Below are 23,311 nucleotides of genomic sequence, written 5' to 3' on the forward strand. Positions count from 1 at the left end.
GTGCAAAAACTATTCAGACACAATATTATTATTGTATGCCCTCCTTCTAAGAAGCATCATCATTTTATATTAATTATTCAAGTTAAATTAATACAAAAAAAGAGGAAATGTAGTAGATACTAGTGGATAAACAATAGTTTTTTCTTTTTGCATATTGAATAAACCTGAATAAAAGAGTTTATATGAGAATACCTTGATGAATAAAATAAAATGTTTATAAGAGGAGACTAAAAAAATATCTTCATTGAATATATTAAGAATATAATTATGTAGTACAAGGTTTTATTTTTGTGAAAAGGAAATATATAACCTAATTGATTAAGCATATATGATAAAACAATAAGAGTACAGTAGTCTAATACCACGAGAAGCCTACCAAAAATAAAAATATAGACACATATTTTTTTTTTCAAAAAAAAAAAAAAATTTATTTGAAAAATCTCATCAGAGATCCTTTCCTTTCTCTTCTTTATCAATTTCTCATCTCTATCATTTACATATATCTTCTTATTAGGACAGTAATCCTATCTCTCTACTTTCCTTAACGTTATAAAATAAAATATGAAGTTTACCCTCCTCGCTGGTGCTATTTCTGTTATTTCACAAGTTTCTGCTGTCATAGTATGTATATATAAATATATACATATAAAGAAGTTAATCAACGCATTTAATCGAAAACTGTATAATTTTTTCTGATAGATTGTTAATCCATGGGCTGATACTACTTGGGTTAGTATATATACCTAGTTCAGACGTAAACTACTCTTAATATTAAACAAATATGAATTCTTTTATAGGTTTCTGGTGGACAAGGCGAAATCACTTGGAAAATTACCACTGCTGATGCTGGTCTTAAATGCGAAATTTACATGTTAAACGGTGATTATAAAAATTCAAAGTAAAAAAAATATATGGAAGATAGAAAAAAAAAAGGAAAGAAAAATAAACTAAATGAATGTATTTCATAGCCTTGTAGCTCAAGTTACTAACCCTGCTACACCTGTTGATTGTTCAGTTGGAAAATATGCAGTAAGACATGATAAATAAGATTTATAATTCACTGTCTAATTTTGTTTCTTTTAAATAGATCTATCCTTTGAACGACTTTGCCTCTGGAAAATATTGGATTCGTATTGGTCAACGATCTACTGGTAATTGGGCCTATTCAGCTCCTTTTGATTTTAAAGGCAATGGTACTGCTAAACCTGAATGTAAGTTGATATATTGTTTTTTTTTTTTTTTTTTTTTTTTTTTTTTTTTTTTTTTTTTTTTTTTTTTTTTATCCAAAAAAAAAGTTAGTAACATTAAAATAATATAGCTATCGTTGTAACTCCAACTGCCGTTAAAAGCAATAGCACCACAGCTGCTGTAATTACAACTGCTCCAGCCACTACGAGTACTGCTAAATCTTCTTCTAGTTCTTCTGCTGAAACTAGTAAGACTACATCTAATGAATCTGGTGCGCCAATGATGTCTATTAGCTCTGCTGTAATTGCTTTAGGCGCCATTGCTGCTGTAGCATTAATTCTTTAAGGCTTTCATTATGTAACACTATTATGTTTCTAACATGTATAGTTATATACATCTATTTAATACTATTTAATAAACTTATAATCTTTAATAACCATAGTATAACAAAAAAAAAATACTATTGTAGGTAATTTTAGTTATAATGATAGAATAGTTGATTTGGGTTTTATTCGTCTGTATTTTACATATACATATACATGTATCTATGACTACACTAATTATTATATTTCACTGCTCCTGATGATTTTATATATAATTGTGTTACATTTTCGATATTGCTATGCTAACGTATATTACATTTTATATTTTTATAATGATCCTGTATAAAGCCAAGTAAATCAGGTAAATAAATAAAAGACGAGGTAAGGAGTAAAAGGTTTTGGAAGGAGAAGAGAGAATCATTGTATGAAAAATGAAATCAAGTTTGTCTATGTGTAAACGTTAAATTTATTTTGCAGAAAAAAAAAAGAAAAGGAAAGTGATACAATCTTTCAATACTTCTTATATTTAAATTTTATATCGATATCAAGCATTGTTTTTTCTTCTTTTCTATTTTATATGTTTCATATATTTATATGATGATCAATATCTACGAATATCTAAATGCTGTGGATCATGTTTGTCACGTTTAATTTTTTCTTCTCCCTGAAAAAAAAAAATATCATTTTAAATACGTTTCTTTATGTCTTTCTTTCTTTTTTTTTTACTCCTTTTTTTTTTTTTTGTCAAAATGGTATTTATTTTTAAAAAGTCATTAGAGACAAAAAAGAAGATATCAAATGACACAGAAGAAAAAAAAGAAGAAGAAAAGATAACAAATAACCAAGACCGTTTTTTAAATGGTGTTGGACCTTATAAGTTCATAAAGCCTCTAGGTAGTGGAAAGTTTAGTACAGTTATGCTTGCAAAACATTTAGAAACACAACAAGAAGTAGCTATTAAGGTACACGGTTAAAAAAAAAGTTGTATATATACACATTTATGCTTATTTTTATGCAGATTATAGATAAACTATCGCATGATTATAGGGTCATGGCACGGCTTGTAAGAGAGATAGCAATTATGAAAGTTTTGCAGCATGATTCAATTGTAAGATTATATGAAACATTTGAAAGCTGTGATTCATTATATTTGATTATGGAATATGTACCAGGCTGGAACTTGGACGAATACCTTCAAGGAAAAAAGAATAATTGTTTAAATGAAGATGAAGCTAGACATATATTTAGTCAACTTGTAACAGCTGTAGATTATTGCCATCGTAATTGGATTGTTCATCGTGATTTAAAAGTTAGTGAAAAAATAGTTAGAATTTAATCTTGTCCTAATCTTTTTTTTTTTTTTTTTTTTTTTTTTTTTTTTTTTTGTGTATGTATATAGACTCCTAATGTATTAATTACGTTGGATAAGAACGTAAAGTTGGCAGATTTTGGACTAGGAAATCAATATGGATTACAAAGATTACGAACAATTTGCGGTAAGTATAATATCTAACGAGACATAAAACATTGTATTTATATATCGTGCCATATAGGCTCTATGTTATATTATAGCCCTGAAATCATCACAGGTCAAAAATATTATGGACCTGAAGTAGATTGTTGGTGTCTTGGTATCACACTATTTCGTATGACAGCTGGATTTGAGCCTTTTTCACATGCACATAGTAAGTTTAGATTTGTAGTATGTTGAAAAAAAAAAAGAAACTTACATTTACCTTTGCATTTAGCTGTGGGTGAACTTAAAAAAGATATTTGTAAATGCAACTTCCTCATGCCGAACACGCTTAGCTTAGAATTACAAGCCACTATCAGGAAATGCCTTCAAGCTGATCGACGAAAAAGAATGACAATCAGACAAGCTTTAAAGGACGATCCATGGCTTACTAACCTTAACCAGTTGCCCTGCCCATTATCAACATCATCTGAAACTGTATTTGAAAACGAGGCCTGTAACAATTCCCTTAGTGAGAAATCAACACGTCAACAATTTAGGAAAGATTTCATCCGCCATGACTCAACTAACACTAATATCAGAAAAACGATCATTTACCATCCTATTAATCCTGCTACCTACTACACAACCAAATCTTTTACCAATTTAACACCAGGGGAAGGAGGATATCATCATCAAAATGTTGAATTATTAAGATCTGACCTACTTCAATCCATTTGTACTCGGACCCATCGACTGGGCATTCGTTCTAGAAAACGTTGGAAATCTCTTTTTTTATCATCATTGAAAAGGCATTCTATTACTGACCTTGTGCAACGTATTACTAAAGATCAAGTCTATTATTTTCAATTAAATAGCTCATTACAACAAATTATTGATGCATCACATCCTCCTTCCCTTTCATCATCACCTACATCATATAGTAGTAGTGACGAAATACCCACAGTTAATATAGAGCAACAAGAAAATCGTGAAATAATGGCTTTAATCTGCGAAACCTGCCAACTCATGGGTATTACTTATTTTCAGGATTCCCTTCTTTCTCTTCAGTGCGTTCTTACCTTAAGAAATACTCCAAAAATATTACCGATAGTACGAGCCTCTTCATCCTATAGTCGTAAACAAAGTCAAAGTAGTGCATCATTGGGTGATGATTTTTTTACAACAAAACGCCTTTCATTACCCTTATTATCTCATCTCACATCATCTATGACAACATCCTTTTTTGGGCGTAGTAAACCTCGCCATTCAGTAGATCAAGCACAGCGACAGCAACAAATCATACATAATAATAGAAAAGGAAAACAGGGAATTGCAGTATTTAAAATTGAAGTTGAGTGTCATAAAAGAAGAGCAGATCGAATCGTCTTGAGGTTTTCTAAACTGCAAGGATCAAACACGGTATTTAAGATGGCAAGTGGGTGGATAGCTAGTGTAATGACTTTAGATAGTAAATAATAATAATAAAAACTTGTATTATGTAATAAAAGTATATAATCTATATATAAATGCTTTGATTTTTGTAAGGACACTAGTAATGTAGAATCTTCAAAACTTAACGAATTTTTGCTCGGATATATTTCTTTAACAGAAAAAGAAAAAAGATAAATTCATAAAATTCGTCATAATATCATTCAATTTTATTCTCATCAATCATAGTAGTATACAGTATATAAATCAATGAAAGCATAGGATAGACATACAACTTTGAAATTGGAACAATTGTTATTATTCGCTTTGTTGATTGGCTTTAAATCTTTCTATAGTAATTCCTTCATCAGACCAACCATCAAACTCTTCTATAAGTAGTGGTTCATCCAATAATTTGTCTTCTGATATATAAAAAGGGTTTATTTCTTGCTGCCTTAGAACGCTTTCTTCTTGTTCAGTGAATTAGACAAATACTTGATTCGGTAAATATTTATTTTATTTTTATTTTTATTTTTTTTCATAAGAATTATTATTATTTAAATAGTGTTGTTGGTATACTTTTCCTATTATTAGATTCTAAAACAGCGAACGATTATTCTAATGTAAACAAGTAGATAACGAATTAAACTCGTCTGAAGTTTGGTCCTTTTTACATACTGTACATACTGTACATACTGTATATACTGCAAACATTTCTTGTTTACCGTTCTGAATTTTTTTGAAAGTTTATTTATGTTTTTATTCTCATAAGCAGGAGCACTCTTCCTCTTGCATAATCTTTCGAATTGGGCTTCGGTGAGGCTATCAATGTGAGAACCAGGTGTTGAAGTTGAAACATTTGTTACTTGATTTTTTGCCAAGCTATTGTATTTAAAAACAGCTGTTCTACGAGTTGCATTATCTATAAATGTTTCCAAATTAAATTTGTCATTATTGTCTTGGTGCTGCGTCTGTGGTTGAACCAATCCATCAACATCCATCATTTCGGCAATATTATCTTCACCTTTATTATTCATTTCAAAATGAGGACTAGTATTACCAGGTAAAAGCTTTCTAAGAATACCCATCATGATGGTATTGTTCTTGATTATATCAGGCAGTAGTTCCATATAATCTTGCATATGAGCACGTTGAAGATATTTCTCCATATACGTAAACTCAAGTCCTTCCTTAAAGTTGATATCTGTCTTCTTTATATCGCCATTTGTTCGTTCAAAACTATATAACCATGTAGAGTACAGAGGGCCAAAATCACGAATAGTTTCATGCAAGTGCAAATGCAAATGCATATTTGGAGTTATGAAATCTTCTCCATATAACTCAACATTCTTTTGAACAAATTCAACGAGTAAACTATGTGCAGTTTCAATTTCTTTTTCAGTAATCGATGGAGCAGAGAGAATATGATTTGCTTGCACAAACTTCATCCAATTTGACATATGCTGTCCAACAATTCTTCCTTTTAGTAAAATAGCTGAATAGACTATAGTCCAGGATCTATATTCATCTCCCTTTAAACCTGAAAAATTTTCTGCAATTTTAGAAGCCAATGGAGTAAACTGAGGAGGTACAACAATTTTTTTAGCTTCAAAAGACATTTCAACCAAATCTCTGCTTGATAGAAGACTATTAACTGAACGGTCATTTCTTGAAGGCTTCCAATGGTCCATCATTCTTTTTGCTGTACCCAGATAAAGATTGTGTAAACCATCAATTATAGTACATCTAACAATGTCAAAATAATATAATCGATGAAGCTCACTCCATCTTACACCATAGGTTTGCTCGAGTTTCTTGCGTTCAGCAGATGTTCTTGCATTTTTCCACAAAAGAGCTTGTTGAAAATTTGTTTCTTTGTTACGAGGCGCCCAGCTAGAACAATCAACGTTGCTAAAGCAACGCTTAGTAGCATCACCCTTTCGAGCAGGAAACTTTTGTGCACATTTATGACAAGCTATAAAAGAATTAAACGAAGTAAATCCACAGACTTTCTTCACAGCAGGAATATCGCAATTGATAGATGCTAATGCGCAACGAACGAATTCACCGTTAGGATTGTTGTGTGTAGGAATTAAAATACCTTCGTATAATTCCAAAAGTTCATCCACTAATGGTCGCAAAAAATAGTTAACGTTTGATAGAGCTGGTTCATTTGGTCCAGGCATTAAACCGACAAGAATCAAATTTTGAGGTTTATAACGTTCATCACGAGGAAGATTGTTAATAACTAAATAGATAGCCCCAACATGATAATTCATTGTCTTGGTAGGTTGAAACCAGTCAACGTTTAAACTAAGCATCAGAGAGTTGTCTTTATTTACAAATGGCTCATCTTCACCTTCCTTCTTGAATTCTTTAAAGAACTTGCCATCATAAATATCAAACATAAAACCTGGTACTGTTGTTCTATACTTCCATTCGTTGATTCTTTCTTCAAAATTCTTGCGTATAAAAAATTTCAAAGTTTCCTTTAACGAGTTGTACACATATTGTTTAACTGGCTTCATTACACCATTACTGCCTTTCTTTACCAAAGGATCACCACAGTGCTTGGTGACTCCAGCATATGAAGAAATGAACACATTTGTGCAACTCTTAACAGTTACTGATGATCCATTCATAACTTCATCAAAATCATATGTTGCATTACACTTTTCGCATACAACATATTTTTTTAAGCCTATTTCAATTAATTGTAGATAATATATATAAGTAAAAATAAATTATAAAACTAGATAAAAATAGGATAATACCATTAATAGCATAGTCGGCTCTAATTCTTTTCTTGATTGTAATAAGCTTCAAAGGAAACTGATATGTGGCACCAAGTAAAGACAATACTGCACTCATAAACTTGAATAAAAGCTCAGTTGATGAGACTGATAAATTTCCAACTTGGAAGAACACCAGAAAAATCATTATAAACACTGGAAGAGCTTCATCAACACCAACGTTAAATAATTTTTTTGAATCTACTAATGACACTTGAGCATCATCTATTATTAACCGATATAATATTTAATTAAATTTAATATCAAAACTCTCAATTTTTATACGTTGCTAATTCATGTAAATGTTAATTACCTTCGATGTATTGTTCATCAGCTTGATAATCAAAGTCATCAGCTTCATCAATCTCCAAATTATTATCAAAGCTGGAGATGCTAACAGACTCATTGTTGGCATCAACAACAACGGAATCCAACTCATCTTCGTTTTCTTCAACATTCTGAAAATTAAAAACTATTTTTATACAGTAATGTCAATGTTAATTCAAAACATGTTGCTATACGTTATACATTATTATTCATTTGAAATTGTTGTTCTTACTTTCAGCATAGTTGACAGGTGCAAGCATTTTTTTTTGCTTTTTTTTCGTGCTTTTTAAATGTATGACGGTTAACCAAACGGTAACCGTTTACATTCTTATGACATTCGTCGCATTTGCACATCTTTTGTTCATTTTTAGTAGTAATTTTAGGCATTTTTTAATATATAATAATTGTTAAAATTAACAATAATGAAAAAGAAAAAAAAAAAGAGCAGGATTATTTATAGTTCCGCGTAAATAAATTCAACTCTGGATAAACTTTGACTGTAATTAAAATTAATGCATTAAAAAAGTAAACTCACATGATATTACGAACTATGTTTCTTTATTTTCCTTGAGATGAAAAATGTATATTAAAAGTAATGGTGAATCCAGTTTGAATTACTAAAACTAAAGTCAAAAATACTAATTATCAAAAATATTTATTTTGATTTTATTTTTTTTAATTATTTTCTGCATGTCAATTAAACAATTTATAATTACTTTGTGTGAAATGGCTAAACATCTAAACTTTTATTTTAAAATATACAATTATTATAAATGAATATATCGGAAAGAACAAAAAGTCAAGTAAATATTAATAGATCAAACTAATGTACATGAAATGTACAAATGTAACATTCAAATGTTCAATTAATAGTTGCCATCATTTAATTCCTGTCTTGAAAAGAATTAATTTCTGCAATAATTTTCTGTAAAAAAAATTTTTTATTTTTTAATAAATGCATAATTTTTTTAAAGCATATTATACTGATAATTTTAATCTTCTTTTTTTTTTGAAATAATGGTTGTTAATAACTCTATCACTAGAATAGAATAATAATATTATTTATTATCTTAAACATTAATATTTTTTGTTACGTCATTTTATACACAATTATCTAACAAATTTTTGTTTCATCTAAATGTCTTGATAAATAAAAGAAAATAAAAATAAAATTATTCAAGTACATTGTCTGACTTTTAAATTGATCTTTTGGTCAATTTTAGTGTACCTAACCAGCAGAAATAATTTTCAAATGCTAATAACTCTTCTAAATAAAATATAATTAGCATATTTGAAATCATGGAAATGAGCTCTTTCGTTTGATATAAAACTATTTGAGAAAATCCCAATTTTTTAAAAAACGTGGTGAAAGTACTACTTTCACCATGGAGAAACTACTAAATGCAACCATGGTGAAACTTTGGTGAAAGATGGAATTATCTGCAATGATGTCGACTTCATCATTCTTCAAAGTTATATCTTATTTGCTGATTATTCTTAATAAAATATTTTTATTATTGTAATCTTTTCAAAAAATACAAATACGCGTCACCAATAGGTGGGTTTGGTGTAACAGCGACTTTGTTATCATTAAATAAAACCCATTCACCATCATGGTGAATATGTGAAACATAGTGTCCACAATGAACTGATGTACCTTTGTGAGATATAAAGGAGTCTATTTCATAATTAAAAGGTGGAATAGCGTCTATAACACACATTTATTAGTTATAGCGTCTTATTTTCTATGCAATCATATTACCTCCAGCTGTGTTTGTTTCTGCTATTGTATTATCTTCTCCAGAATCATCAGGATGACTGAATAACCAATCTAAAGCTCTTTCTGTATCATTATTCTAAAATAAAATATTAAATTAGTATATAATATCTTTGCAAAATGTAAGATTTAATTACAGTTTCTCTTAATGCCTTCTTAGCTTGTGCTTCAGTAAATCCCATTTCCTGTAAAGTATGAATTTGTTCTTGACTTACACCACCTGCTGAGGTGCTAGTAGAAGGCAATGGATCATCAACATCTATCCAAAAAAAAAAAATAATTATTATTATTTTGAACTATTCATTTCTTTATATAAATACGTACCAGCGTCATCCATATGCTCAAATATCCAGTTCATAGCTATCTCAGCACCTTGATTTCCTGTATTAATTAGTGCTCGCTTACATCTATTTTCAGAAAATCCCATTGCCTTTAATTGCTCAATATCATTTTCATTAAAAGCCAATTCTGAAGGTTTCTCTTCTTCCTCAGGTAATAACTCTTCTCCATCTTGCTGTCCTTTACTAAGATATTTATCAAGTTGGATAGGCCCTTCAGGAAAATCGATTTTAATATCTATTAAGGAATTAAAGTAAGTATTATATAAACTTCTATACATTTATATTAAAAGATGTACCTAATTTCTGAGGAACCCAATCAATAAAGGTGAACCTTCTTGGATTAAGAACAAGAATTTCAGGAAAAGTACTGAATTTAACAGATCTATTAAATAAAAGTTAGACAAAAATCTCCTTAAAAAATAGTTTATTTCTACCTTCTAGCTATCGTCTTTTCTTTACACTGAGGACATTGATATCCATCCACAATTTCTTCTTTCACAAAATCATTCAAACATTCATAGAAATCAACATTTTCGTATCCACCACTTTCTAGTTGACGAACAGGTACACTTACAGAAATAGAACTAGTTTTGTCCTTTTGATATCTTACTCTCTTGCATTTATCACACTGGAGGCGCTGTTCGGTCTCAAATTCAAAGACATTGGTAGGATCATTTGATTTGGTAGCATGTTCCTTTTGCTGTACTGTCTTGCAAAAATATTGAAAAAATTCAAAGGCATCTTGTTGACGCATTGTTGAAAATTCAGGATGATTTTTCCCTACCAAAGTCTTAAACATACTTGGTGCAACTCCCCCATCGCTTGATTCAACACCATGATCTTTGTCAAATTGTTGAACATAATGTGAATAACGACCAGATAAAAGCCCATCAGCTATTTTGTGTAATTGGCAATACCAGCAATTAGCAGAGCTTTCTTGTGTGCAAGTTAATGCATGATCTCGTAACTCATTATCATAACGATATCTAAACTTGCTCAAATGAAAGACTGATTGAAGGACGGAAGCCATATAACAGCTGTTGCCGAGATTTTTTAGTCCTGTAAACCCAGGACCAAATCGTGGTTCAAGTTGCTTACCATCCTCTGTTGTCATACTGAAATCAAATTTCAGATTTTGTTCAAGTTGAAGTTCTGTCATACTCTTTTCTGTCTTAAGCTGTTGAGCTACATTAATTCCCCAATTAGCTAAATGACTAGCCAAGTTTTCGTCAATACGTGCATCATCACAACTATAACAATAAATGTCTATACATATAAAAAGAGAACATAAGAAATTTTGCATATTCTTGTATACTTTATTACAAACCTGCTGTTCCTTCAGGTGTAATAGTGCCTAATTTGACATTAACACCATGTCCAGTCTTCTCAAAGTGCTCAATAGCATGATTATTTCCACCAGAACCATCATACTGTTTTCGTCCACAACCTAAATTACCACAAATCAAACATAACCATAGGTTCTGATTAAGGTCACAATTAGCACAATGAGCTAAAGCTTGTCCTTCAAGTTTTTTAGGTGGCTCTTGTTGTAAACAAAGCGTGTGTTCACAAGGTGTAATAACTTCCTCCCAAGCTTTCACCTCTGACTGCTTAGCAGAAGACATAGAGTTCAATATGGCTTCGACTTGATCATTTAGCTATGAACAAATTTATAAATATACAGGTTGTATAAATGACGAATTTATGAATGAATCATTCACAAAAATACCTTTGGTGTAGCATCTCTCTGCTCATATTGATTACAAATATAACAATGGATTTTAGTCAAGTATTCATATTGTGGTTCTTCATTTTCTGGTGAAATAACAATTTTAGTAATTTTGGGTGGTGGTGGTTGTTCATTGTCCTTTAATTAAACAGATTAGTATATGCTTTTATTGCTAATTTGCGATTATTTACTCTTTTATTGTTATTAATGACACGACGACGAATGTTTACAGCTAAAGGATGTCCACTAAGTTGAGAATGCGTCAACGCATGATGTCTTTTACTGTCTAAACAACCACCATTAAAACAAGTTAAACAAACATCAATACCTTCGGGTCCATCCTATTCATTATGAACATTGAGTAAAATAAAGAAAAAGAAATCCACTTTTATATTTCTCGAAACACTTACTTGATTATCAAAACATTGAGTACATTCTTCCTTATGCACTTGATCAAATGCAGTAGGAGGTGTCAATGGATGAGTTTCAACATGTATGCAAACCATTATTAAAGGAAAAGAAAAAAAAATAAAAAAATAAAAAAAAAATATGTATATAATGCAAAATAACGCGTGTAGCATGTTTTTATTGCTGCGATTTTATTTTATTGGTAGAGGGAGATAATATTCGGATGCATATACATAGAAAATAAAAGTCTACGCTTGTAAAGACTGTTCATGAACTAAAATACTATATATACCGTTAAGAGATAAGAGATCCCAATGTGTACCTTGTTCAGCAACAACACCATCCTTTACAACACAAATAAGATCCGCGTTTTGAATTGTAGATAGTCTATGTGCGATTGTAATCGTTGTTCTACCTCCCTGTTCGATAATCTTATCAAGTGCTTCCTGTACCACCTTTTCAGAGTCACTATCAAGAGCAGATGTTGCTTCATCTAAAAGTAATAATTTTGGCCTTCGAATCAAGGCACGTGCAATTGCAATACGTTGTTTTTGTCCACCCGATAACTGTGATCCCTTGTCACCAACACGTGTATTATAGCCGTCAGGTAATGTCATAATAAAGTCGTGAATATTAGCCTGTCGACATGCTTCCTCTACTTCTTCTTGACTCACACTATAATCATCGCCGTCTCCTTCATGTTTAGTAATATTATATCGGTTATCAATACCAAATCGAACATTATCACCAATACTCATATCAAATAAAACAGGCTCTTGACCAACCAAGGCCATATGTGATCTCAAATTACGCAATGTAAATGATTGAATATTATAATTATCTAACGATATCTGGCCACCAAAGGGATCATACCAACGCTGTAACATGCCAATCGTTGTTGACTTGCCACAACCTGAAGGACCCACCAAAGCAATTGTCATACCTTTTTCGGCATGCAAGTTGAATTGTCCAGTAAATATTGGATTATTAGGCCTTGAGGGATAACTAAAGGCTATATCCTTAAAATCAACATCGCCTTCGAGACTACCAACTGATGGCTCAATACCTTCCATTTCTGGATCGATTACAGGCTTACGGTCCATGATGTCAAAAATAGCAATAGCAGCCACTTTAGCTTTACTAAATGTAGAGGTAAAAACAGATCCATGACCGGCTGTTTGAGCGGTAATCATGATAGACATCATACAGGTGAACATATCAAGAAATTCAATTCGTCCATCCATAATTAGTCGAATACCTGCGTAAAAGGCAACAGCACTGGTATAAATCATGATACCACGTAAAAGTCCGAAACCAATAGAAGAAAGATAGGCACGACGGATAGCCATCTTGTGCGGTCTTTTATTAGCGAGATCATATCGATCTTCAAAAAATTTTTGACGATTAAGAGCTGTTACAGTTCGTATTTCTTTAATTGCTTCTCCAGCTACTTCACCTGATTGAGCATTAGCTCGTTTTGTACCATCTTCATAACCCCGATGAATACGAGCTTCTTGAGAAGTAGCACCCAAAATAAAGGGTACCAAACATAATATAATCAATGTTAATATCCAGCTGTAGACAAATGCAATAACTAAACCAACAATGCATGTAACAGTAACTTGAATAACATCACCCCAGACTTTAGTTACCATTTCATTGACATTCTTGGCATCGACGGCTAATCTGGATGTAAGTGCACCAGCATGATTTTCATCTTGATCAAAAAATCCAGCCTCCTGCTTCATATAAGTACGAAACACCGCTGCCCTAAGACGTCGAGTATAGTATTCACCAGCTACTTCAAAGGAAACAACCTGTAAAGCAAATCCAATGAACCCAACAATACCAATAACAACAAATAAAAAGGCATAAAGGTTGATCCCTTTAAAAGGTCCTGTATTATAAAGATCTGAATGACCTGGTATAGTAATGATTGTGATAACTTTGGCAAATAACAAAGAATAAATAGGAAAGATAGCACCAGCAATGGCAGCTCCGATACACCCTAATACAAGACGAGGAAATTCTGGTCGCATATCAAATAAGACTCGTTTAACTGGTGCGGATCGTTTCTTGATTTCCTTTTTATTCTGTTTTTCACGTTGAATTTTAAGCTCATAAGCATAAAGGTTGTTTTCATTTGTAGCTGTATGTAAGCTACTATATGTATTACTATTGGCAATAGTTGAAGGTCGTTTTTCATTATTATCAGCATGCTCCATCATCATTACTGAAACGTCTTTTTTGTTGATAATAGTTTGGTTTTTTTTGTGTAGCTTTTGAAGAAGAAGTTCATCTTCATCTGGCTGATCCTCAAAAGGCTTTTCAGAATCAGAGGTGTTTTTTTGAGCTGCTTTTTGTTGTAAAGCAATTTCTTGTTTTTTGACAAGTTCAGCATATATACCACCAAGATGAATGAGTTCTTGATGAGTACCGCTTTCAACAAGTTGCCCATGATTCATAACTACAATAAGATCTGCATTACGAATTGTAGAGAGACGATGAGCGATGACAATAGTAGTACGTTTTGCAGAGGCTGCATCTAATGCCTTTTGAACTAATCTTTCGGATTGTGTATCTAATGCAGATGTAGCCTGTATACATAACAAAAGGAAAATAAAGTGCTACTAGTAAGCAAAAAAAAAAATAAAAAAAAAAATAAAATATATATAAATATTATTACCTCGTCTAATAACAAAATAGGTGGGTTCTTCAAAATAGCACGAGCAATTGCGATACGTTGTTTTTGACCTCCAGAAAGCATGCTCCCCTGATCACCTACAAGAGTATCATAACCATCAGGCAATTTTGAAATAAATGAATGACAATTAGCCTCAGTACAAGCACGTATGAGGTCTTCTTCTGTGACTTTACTATCTTCTGAAACACCTAATAATAGATTTTGACGAATGGACATATTGAACAAAACTGGTTCCTGAGAGACAACGCCCAATTGCTGACGAAGCCATATTAAATCAAGATCCTTAATATCGACACCGTCCAGTAAAATGTTACCATTTATAGGGTCATAAAATCGCTGAAGAAGTTGAATAGATGTTGATTTACCAGAACCTGAAGCGCCCACAAAGGCTACTGTTTGTCCTGGTTTTACTGACAAACATAAGTCTTTTAGAATCACCAAATTTGGTCGAGTAGGATAGCTGAACTTGACATGACGAAATTCAATAGCACCCATGAGGTTATCAACAACTTTTCGAGGACCTTGTTCCCTGTTGATTTCAGGGATACGATCAATAGTAGAAAAGATCTTATACGCTGAACCGCAAGCGCTTGAGACCGCTGATAAATTTGGAGGTAACATCAGTAGTGACATAGCACCGATCATCATACTATAAAACACAACCATCACAGTAGGGCCTTCAATATCTCCTTGTCGAATGAGACGACCACCATACCAGAATGTCAAGCCATATGTAGAAAACAAAATGAAGATAAAAGCTCCAAATCCTACACCCAAGACGGTGCCTCGCTTAATACCAGCTTTTAAAGCTTTATCTAGCTTTTTTTCATAGAGACTGCCGAATCGATCTTGTAGCGAAAATGAATATACAGTACGTATACCCGAAAAGACTTGTTCAGCGATGGATCCAGCACTTGCATATTCATCTTGAGAACGTAGTGTATATTTAGTAATAAAGTAACCCATAAGAGCACCTGTAAGTCCCATTACTGGTATTGTCACTAACATGATTACTATTTTTTTTTTATTTATACATATTTATGTTAATATGTATATTCACATGAAGAAGAAGAAAGAAAAAAAAATTTTTTTTCTCTTTTGTTATTGTTTACCTGCTAACCTCCAACCTTCTACAAAAGCAACAATAAAGCCTGTAACGAACTGTACAAGACAAACAATAAATAGACCAAACTTTTCTGAAATACCATCCTGAATCAATTGAATATCTGAGCTAAGTCGAGTCACTAAAGAACCATCATCAGCCTTATCAAACCAAGCCATATCCTGATACATAATTGAATGCATGTATTTTCTTTTTATTCTCTGCGCTTGGTTCTCTCCAGCCATAATCCAAAAACAATTTGAAATATAAGAAGCAATCATAGTTGCTGTACCAATATACACAAATATAAGGATGACAGGACGACAAGCATCTAACAATTGGGAAGGCTGTGACAAACTACCAGACAAATCAGTTAAAAGATTACCCATAAAGATAATACTTATAGGTTGAATGGCGCCCGTCCCTGCCGAACAAATCACAGCGCAAAAGATAAGAAATAAATCAAATTTAGAAGCAAAGCGAAAAAGTTTGTGAATAGGAATTGAGTTTTCTTTGCGCTTATAAATTTTCGAGATAAGTTGTGGTATTAGAGGAATACGTTTAAGACGTATAAATTTGTGTTTTTTGCCGGTTATAATATCGAGCTCTTCTTGTGAGGGGATGGGTAATATATTTGTAATTATAGAAGCGTTATCCGGTGCTATAGGGAATGATGGTGCAGTGCCTTCATGTTCTGCATTTAAATCTGTCATATTATTAAATAGGTATAAGTATGTAAATATAATTAAGTGTAATTAACAAAACAAAAAATGTCATTTTTTATGTTTAATTTATATTGAATTCTTTTTTTTTTATATTTTGTTGCATAAAAAGCTTAATTTCCAAACGGGAAGAGACGGCCTTTAATGCTTAGCTAAACAATAGTCAAAATGAGCCGGATATTTAATAGTATAATATATTATAGTCTTTGTTTTATAATTCTATCACACGATATTTCATATTATATGCCAATATTTTTTAAATAATAAAAATATCTATGGAGACAAGCTAATATTTAAAGTCTATGTGTACATAATTCATACGTATAATCAAGATGTATTTATTTAAAGTGTTATTTATCAAAAACCATGCTACGTATATCTATATAATGATCCTTTTACACATACATTCGGTGTAACGAATCCCGTCAAATATATTCTATGTAGAAAAACAAAAAGAAAAAAAAATTCTTTCTAAATGATATCACATATACTAAAAAATCAATTTTAATTCAATACTCAACTTTATATAATACACTTTATTTACAGTAATATAATGAAATACAACAAAATATAATTAATAACGAGTTTATTGATTTATTTTTATTCGTCGGTTGCTATAACTATCAACACTGATACTTTTATTATTCAAAAGACTTGAATAAAAAATTAGTCGTATAAATTTATCCCGGTTAATGGTATAAAAATGTGCCATGATTCATTATTGGTTCAAGCTAGGAAATTTATTTATAATAGTGCATGTTTTCTTTAATAAAAAAAAATATACAAATATACAAAACCTGATTAATAGATATGTATTTAATTACGATCAAATAAAGTATCTTGGAAGTAATGTTTTTTCTTTCAATATGTTCGAATGTTGAAATGCTTTTACATATTCAAAAATAATATTCGGTTAGCATTCATTTATTTTTGTTTGAAAAAAAAAAAAAGATATAAATAATCTCTATAAGATAAACTAAAAAGTGATTTTGGTTCTGTATATACAATATCAAAAGTCATAATTATCCTTACCATTAGCCTATTTTTATTAATACTATCTCTTACTAACATTCCGTTGATAGTTTATTCTCAGAATATCGCCTTTTGTAGTATGTATTGAACTTTTTAATAATATTTCATCATTATATCATAAAAGGATTGTTACTGTTATATTTTATAATTGTTCTCGACTATTCGATTTATATATCTATTTATGATACTATCGGTACCTCTCCTGTATAAATAATAGCTAATAAAGCCTGTATTTATTACCTATTTTGTTGTAGCAGGTTATTCTATTCAGAATTAACTTCACTTTTTTTAAGAACAGATATTTTTTTTCTTTTACTTTAATTCCTCGTTTTTCTGCTTATACTGTCTAACTGTATAAGAGAGTAAAAAAGGAAGAGTAATATTTTATAAATGTACAGAATTGTTCCAAAAATTTTCAAACATCTTTATAGACTTTTGTTTTTTATTAATTTGCCAGTATCGATAAAATACATGTATATGTTTGGTCAATAATGATATTATATACATAATAGAAAGCTTATGTCTTAATATGCATACTTAAAATTTAAAAAAATATATATTCTTTATCTTATTAGTTTTATTCCTATAATATCATAAAATAGTTTGATAATAAAAGGCTACTATGCAAATTAAGTTTATGCTATATGAAATAGTCATACTTTATAGATTATTGCACTAGTTTATTACGTTGCCTGCATATTAAATCAACAATAGTTCCTTTTAATTCATGGTATTTATATGCTTCATGAACCTACAAATATTTCATTTTAATTAGAAAAAACGAGAATAGTAGAACTTTGCTCATGAGTGAATCTGTAATTTTTTGATTTAATGAAAGTCAAAAAGTGACAGCATTACCTTTTCTCGAATGACTTGCATTTTTATAATCAAACTCTTTGTTTCAACTTGTGAAACTAAATAAGTTGATGGTGTTTTCTCAAATATAATACTATTTAACAAGTTTACAAATTCCTCTTCAAGGTCTTACGGTAGCTGAATAAATAGATATAACATCAACATCCTCATTATCATTAGTATAACTTAATATAGTAAATTCAGTGATTGAAGAGCTCTCTTGGTTTTCTTCAGTAGGAGTAAGACTTAAAGATACTTGTTGTTTCTGTATTCCATCTCTAGAAGCAGAGTCAGAGTCGGTAGATACAAGTTGATTTTGCATTTTATCTTCAAAGATAGAGTCAGGCGATAATTGTGATTTTTGCTTTTCATTTATCCATTTTGGAACAGCTTCATAGAGTTCGTTTTTACTTGGTAAATCAACTTCAAATTCATTTTCAAGTGCCTCTTTTATTAAGCTACATTTCATGTTTAGAAAAGAAGAATTCGTTATTAAAGAATTCATAGTTCTGCTAACGTAAGAACAGCATATTTTTATCATTCTTTCATGATTCTCTCTCTCTCTCTCTCTCATATATATATATACAATAGGTGTTAATAATTAATTCAACACTATACTATACTCATGCATATTATTGAGATCTACCTGAAAATCCTCGCATTTTTCAATCTTCGACGTAAGTAGTGGAATGTACTCTCACATAAATTTTTCATCTTAAGTTTATCCTCTTCTAATAAAACTTCAAATGTATCGCCCATAGTGTCAAAATCAATAGTAAATTTACATATGAAAAATCGAGCAGTTTACTAAAAACTTCCGGATTAATACCTTTAAGAGTTATCGTATTTGTTTTTATTTTTCTTTTCAAATAATGATGCTAATATGGATGATGCAGTTGCCAAAACCACCTTATAATCATGAAATATGATTGGATTGTTATTACTTTCTTCTTCTTCTTCAAAACAAATAGTAACATTCGAAAACTTGTTTGAATTTTTAAGAAAACAACTAAGGGTTAAGCTAATAGTTTTTTTTTGTTAAGGTTGTCAAATAGAGTATTCGCTTTGGAAATAAGTTAGAATCAAGTTTAGTTCGTTAGATGATTCCACATAAACATGTAATACAGATAGGCCAGTGAAATCTTGGAATCCTTTGCTATTATCATCTTATATACAAACACTTAAACTTATAAATTATGACAGAATTCTAATTAATATACATATTTACTTTCTCTAAAGCAAGCTTTATATAGCGCTATAATGATGAAATAAGTAATATTGTATAACTGTAAGTACAAAGTGTACTATATTCATTTTAATATAAATCATTTTACAATTAGAAATAGGGTTAAGAGGGTAGCTCCAACTATAGTAACTTCATGTGTTGATAGTAAAACGGACAATCTTTTGTACACCATATAAATAACTAGGAAACTCTTGACATAGGCCAAATTAACAAGATATATTATATTATTAAAAGCAAAAAAAAAAAAAAAAAAAAAAAAAAAAAAAAAAAAAAGTTAAAAAGTTTGAATAGAGTATTTATAAGTTAGTTTTTATATTCACTTTTAAGTTTTTAATAGTACATTTGTCAAGTATCAAATATTATTTCAATCCATCAAAGTCATAAAAAGGACTTTTTTTTTATCTTTTACCAGTAGTAGAAAATATTAACCATCCAAGTATCAATGAATGAATTGTTTATTATTTGTCCTAAAATAGCTTCTTTTAAAAAAAATTATGAATGTTGTTGATTCCAATAACTTGAGCAGACATCTTCGTATGTACAATTAAAGCATATTAATTCAATCTAGCTACTCCTTTTATGCATATCATCAATTTATCTTATCACGCGTTTCCCCTCTCCCCTCTCCCACTCCCCCTATTTTTTTGGCGTTTAATATTTTACGAAAATAATAATAATAAAATAAAAAGCAAAAAAAAAAAAAAAAAAAAAAAAAAAAAATAAAAAAAAAAAAAAGGCTATTTATATATTTGTTTGCAGTAATAATATGATACATATATAATTTACGTTTAGTAGAAGAGAGGAAAAAAAAAAATAGGTATAATGTATATTGGACTATACTAACGAGCACTGACAAAGGAATGTAAGTCTGACTGAATGTCTTTATCACTTTCTTCATCAGTAGAGTTAAAATGATCTTCAATATACTCTTCATCCTGAAAAATATCATCAAAATAAGGTTCATTTTCATATTGCCATTGTCTCTCGGTAACGGTATTATGTACACTATGATGCACAATTTCCTCTGTATTGTCTTCAGCATATACAGATATTTCATAGTTATCTTCTTCATCAGATGATAACGTATCATTTAATGATTCCCTCAAATCTGGGCCTATATAGCTTGACCCAGGTCTACGTGAAGGAAGAGGTGGGGGTTGTTGAGTAGTAGTTGTAGTTGTAGTAGTAGTAGTAGCTGCTCTACGGTTAGGTATAGTAAGTTCTGCACAAGACATCATCAGTGGCTTTAGGTAATTGATATATGAGGCTCGAACTGTAGGATGAGGACATTGTATTAAAATCTAATATTAAACGAATTTAAAGATGATAAATTAACTCTTTTGCTTTTCTGGGTCTACACTAATATATATCTATATATATATATATTACCTTTGAAATTTTATCAAATCCAGAAAGCATAAGTTCAACTCTCATCTTTTCTTGTTCATATTCATCATAGTAGCCCATGTAAGACGTAGGCTGTGTGGTGACCACAGTACGAATAAGGCGAAGATGTGTAACCTTATAAATCATTAAAAATTAGTTTATGATTTCTATAATAATAATAATAATAATAATAATAATAATCAACTTACAATGTAGTCAACAACACCTTCTTCAGTCATTACAGCTCCAGCTTCTTCAGGATCATTATTACTTGCAGCAGCCTCTTGCTCTGTCAAGTTTTGTCTTGCTTTAATCTGTCGGTATGCACTTTTAAAATCATAATTTAAAACTTGAGCAAGAAACGTGATGGTCTCAATATGCTTTTCTACTGTATAATGAAGTTCACGCATCCAAGCTGTATAACGGGGTCTGAGTTCATTTTGATCCCATTCATACTCTTTACCAATGACTTGTCCATTTGGATCATTTTCCATAATCATTTGTAGAATTTCTTTAGGATCCGTCTTGAGCGTGATAGGGAATGGTGAAGTATGTTTAGAATGACTCTTTTTATCAGTATCATCAACAACAAGCTTATCTGACGGTCGATCTAGTAAGAGACGACGAAGGACATCATAGCCATGTACATACTCTGTAGTGGAACTTGTTTGTATAGTAGCCAAAGTACACATCAAGTTAAGTAATAAGCTACGTGTACTTATTTCTAGACCATATACTTGTTTTAGTTTCTTATTCGCTGGACCAAATAAAATATCACGAACATGGTATAACGCAATTGGATTTCGAAGAACAATTTGTGTACCCATTGACTATTACGTCAAAATAATTAGTTGAAAAAAAAACATAATAAATATGGAGTGAGAAGAGGGGAGAATTTGTTTCCCTTTACCTCATGAGTCATAATTGTTTTTAAACATTTTCCAAGATGCTGTATAATTCGATTATCATTTGGCATTCTATAGTTTATGAATAATTGGTACCTGAAGAATATAATATATGTATATGTATATATATATATATGTATATACCTTTTAGGAGCTTCCTTCATTTGCTTGAATAAATTTGCAATAGCTTCATATCCACCTAATGACAAAAATTCACTTGTCCAACTAAATTTAAGAAGGGAAGAAAGGGAATTAAGCGGGTTATTAGTCTCTTTATCTCTCTCTCTCTTTATTATTATTATGTTTCGTTTTGTATAAGAACAAAGATAATGTCTTACCTAACAACAACACTTCTCAAAAAGACACGAAGATCTAAAACTTCAGAGTCTTCTAAATCTCTCACATGTGTTTCTCGAAGCAAATTAACAAAATATTCTGGAGTTGATTTCAACTTACTCCTTGATGTATGGGTATATGAGTCAGGTAAACCAGAACGACGATATCTTCCAGGTGCTGTATAGGCCTTTTTGAGATTACCCGAGTATTCTGAATTCAATGTATCATTATAATCAAACGAAGAGTTAAGAAATGGATGGTCACTCCTTTTTGTCTTTGTTTTAAGACCAAAAGTGGCTCTTAATGAAAAGGAAGGTCCAATATGTGAAAAAGTCGAATTCTTTTTAAGTAATGCTGGAGATCGTGATGAACGCAGTAACATTTCCTTTTGCTCTACTGTCAAATTATTCACATTATTGATGTGATCTGCTGAAGGTGCATATTCTCTCTATAATATAAATATATATATAATGGAATGAATAATGAAATACAAATTTTAATATATCCCATTCATATAGAAATAAATTAAATGTTACCAGTAATAACTTAAATTGTGCCTCAACATCTTCAATCTTTTGAGGTGAAAGAGCTGGAGGCGTTAGCTTTCTCTGTGGTATTGGAGATGAAGGCATGGTCGAGTTTAATGAAGGATGATGTGGTGGCGTTGGCGGAGTCGGAGTAGGTAAATGTACGATTGGGTTATCTAGTTGCACTGTTTTCAATGGAGCAGGAACATTTGTATTTGAATGATAAACTGAGCGTCGAGATTGAAGAGAAGAATACATAGAGTCTACACAAGAAGCATTCCTATCTTCATTTAATATTGAATTTGTTTGAGAAGGTTGAGTATTATTTTCAAAATTATTTCCAGATTTTTTTTTGCCGCCTCCAAATAATGTAGAGACTCTGTCTAATAATCGATGTTGAGTTTGTTGACTAGAAGGTCCTGGTGAACCATAAGAAGTTGACCGATGATCTACGAAAATGGGAGAAGATGCCATTTTAATGATTTATTTCGAGTTATATATATGTTTATTAAAAAAAAAAAGAAAAAAGAAAGAAAAAAAAAGAAAGAGAGAAAACGTTTTCATTTTTTCCTTTAATTCTGAATGAAAAAAAAAAAAAAGGAAAAATGTTTCCAATTTTGGATATTAACACAACAAATATCTTTTTTAGATTATTCAATATTTTAATTGGATAATTATAACCTATGCAAGTTTATGATAATATAAAGTAATATATGCATGTATATTC

The 23,311-nt window shown here is 30.7% G+C and overlaps 6 protein-coding genes across 6 annotated transcripts; 2 read left to right on the forward strand and 4 right to left on the reverse strand.

Moving 5' to 3' along the window:
* Nucleotides 1–441: 441 nt before the first annotated feature.
* BX663DRAFT_505542 (uncharacterized protein) lies at nucleotides 442–1,626 on the forward strand. Its single transcript, XM_051527082.1, has 6 exons — nucleotides 442–621; nucleotides 700–729; nucleotides 798–898; nucleotides 969–1,029; nucleotides 1,088–1,211; nucleotides 1,319–1,626. The coding sequence occupies exons 1-6, from the start codon at nucleotides 562–564 to the stop codon at nucleotides 1,531–1,533; spliced, it is 591 nt and encodes a 196-aa protein (XP_051383862.1). The 5' UTR covers nucleotides 442–561; the 3' UTR covers nucleotides 1,534–1,626.
* A 634-nt stretch (nucleotides 1,627–2,260) lies between these two features.
* On the forward strand, nucleotides 2,261–4,443 carry BX663DRAFT_530557 (kinase-like domain-containing protein; the record flags this gene model as incomplete). The annotated part of the gene is made up of 5 exons (XM_051530325.1): nucleotides 2,261–2,473; nucleotides 2,530–2,820; nucleotides 2,911–3,007; nucleotides 3,065–3,196; nucleotides 3,260–4,443. The coding sequence occupies 5 exons, from the start codon at nucleotides 2,261–2,263 to the stop codon at nucleotides 4,441–4,443; spliced, it is 1,917 nt and encodes a 638-aa protein (XP_051383863.1).
* A 4,562-nt stretch (nucleotides 4,444–9,005) lies between these two features.
* BX663DRAFT_505550 (uncharacterized protein) lies at nucleotides 9,006–11,909 on the reverse strand. The gene is made up of 10 exons (XM_051527083.1): nucleotides 11,772–11,909; nucleotides 11,553–11,702; nucleotides 11,362–11,499; nucleotides 10,960–11,290; nucleotides 10,067–10,898; nucleotides 9,929–10,014; nucleotides 9,616–9,867; nucleotides 9,429–9,550; nucleotides 9,277–9,370; nucleotides 9,006–9,222 (listed from the first exon to the last, which is right to left on the reverse strand). The coding sequence occupies exons 1-10, from the start codon at nucleotides 11,865–11,867 to the stop codon at nucleotides 9,029–9,031; spliced, it is 2,295 nt and encodes a 764-aa protein (XP_051383864.1). The 5' UTR covers nucleotides 11,868–11,909; the 3' UTR covers nucleotides 9,006–9,028.
* Nucleotides 11,910–12,017: 108 nt separating this feature from the next.
* BX663DRAFT_432599 (putative ABC transporter protein) lies at nucleotides 12,018–16,288 on the reverse strand (the record flags this gene model as incomplete). The annotated part of the gene is made up of 3 exons (XM_051522947.1): nucleotides 12,018–14,366; nucleotides 14,456–15,486; nucleotides 15,586–16,288. 3 exons carry the CDS (start codon nucleotides 16,286–16,288, stop codon nucleotides 12,018–12,020), a joined length of 4,083 nt encoding a protein of 1,360 aa, XP_051383865.1.
* A 2,017-nt stretch (nucleotides 16,289–18,305) lies between these two features.
* Nucleotides 18,306–18,943, reverse strand: BX663DRAFT_550953 (uncharacterized protein; the record flags this gene model as incomplete). Its single annotated transcript, XM_051531251.1, has 2 exons — nucleotides 18,306–18,642; nucleotides 18,831–18,943. 2 exons carry the CDS (start codon nucleotides 18,941–18,943, stop codon nucleotides 18,306–18,308), a joined length of 450 nt encoding a protein of 149 aa, XP_051383866.1.
* A 1,650-nt stretch (nucleotides 18,944–20,593) lies between these two features.
* On the reverse strand, nucleotides 20,594–23,104 carry BX663DRAFT_505553 (armadillo-type protein). Its single transcript, XM_051527084.1, has 6 exons — nucleotides 22,594–23,104; nucleotides 22,060–22,505; nucleotides 21,866–21,946; nucleotides 21,727–21,793; nucleotides 21,026–21,646; nucleotides 20,594–20,951 (listed from the first exon to the last, which is right to left on the reverse strand). Exons 1-6 carry the CDS (start codon nucleotides 23,056–23,058, stop codon nucleotides 20,790–20,792), a joined length of 1,842 nt encoding a protein of 613 aa, XP_051383867.1. The 5' UTR covers nucleotides 23,059–23,104; the 3' UTR covers nucleotides 20,594–20,789.
* Nucleotides 23,105–23,311: the final 207 nt, after the last annotated feature.

The sequence above is a fragment of the Cokeromyces recurvatus genome, assembly GCF_025118155.1.
Source record: "Cokeromyces recurvatus strain NRRL 2243 chromosome Unknown BX663scaffold_9, whole genome shotgun sequence".
NCBI lineage: Eukaryota > Fungi > Mucoromycota > Mucoromycetes > Mucorales > Mucoraceae > Cokeromyces > Cokeromyces recurvatus.

Coding starts and splice junctions, on each gene's coding strand:
- BX663DRAFT_505542 (XM_051527082.1), top strand. CDS start 562: ATGAAGTTTACCCTCCTCGCTGGTGCTATTTCTGTTATTTCACAAGTT. Junction 622..699: donor CACAAGTTTCTGCTGTCATA/GTATGTATATAT, acceptor TTTTTCTGATAG/ATTGTTAATCCATGGGCTGA. Junction 1,212..1,318: donor TGGTACTGCTAAACCTGAAT/GTAAGTTGATAT, acceptor AAAATAATATAG/CTATCGTTGTAACTCCAACT.
- BX663DRAFT_505553 (XM_051527084.1), bottom strand. CDS start 23,058: ATGGCATCTTCTCCCATTTTCGTAGATCATCGGTCAACTTCTTATGGT. Junction 22,506..22,593: donor CACAATTTAAGTTATTACTG/GTAACATTTAAT, acceptor TTTATATTATAG/AGAGAATATGCACCTTCAGC. Junction 21,794..21,865: donor ATGAAGGAAGCTCCTAAAAG/GTATATACATAT, acceptor CATAAACTATAG/AATGCCAAATGATAATCGAA.
- BX663DRAFT_505550 (XM_051527083.1), bottom strand. CDS start 11,867: ATGGTTTGCATACATGTTGAAACTCATCCATTGACACCTCCTACTGCA. Junction 11,500..11,552: donor TCATTAATAACAATAAAAGA/GTAAATAATCGC, acceptor GTTTAATTAAAG/GACAATGAACAACCACCACC. Junction 10,899..10,959: donor TACACCTGAAGGAACAGCAG/GTTTGTAATAAA, acceptor TTATATGTATAG/ACATTTATTGTTATAGTTGT.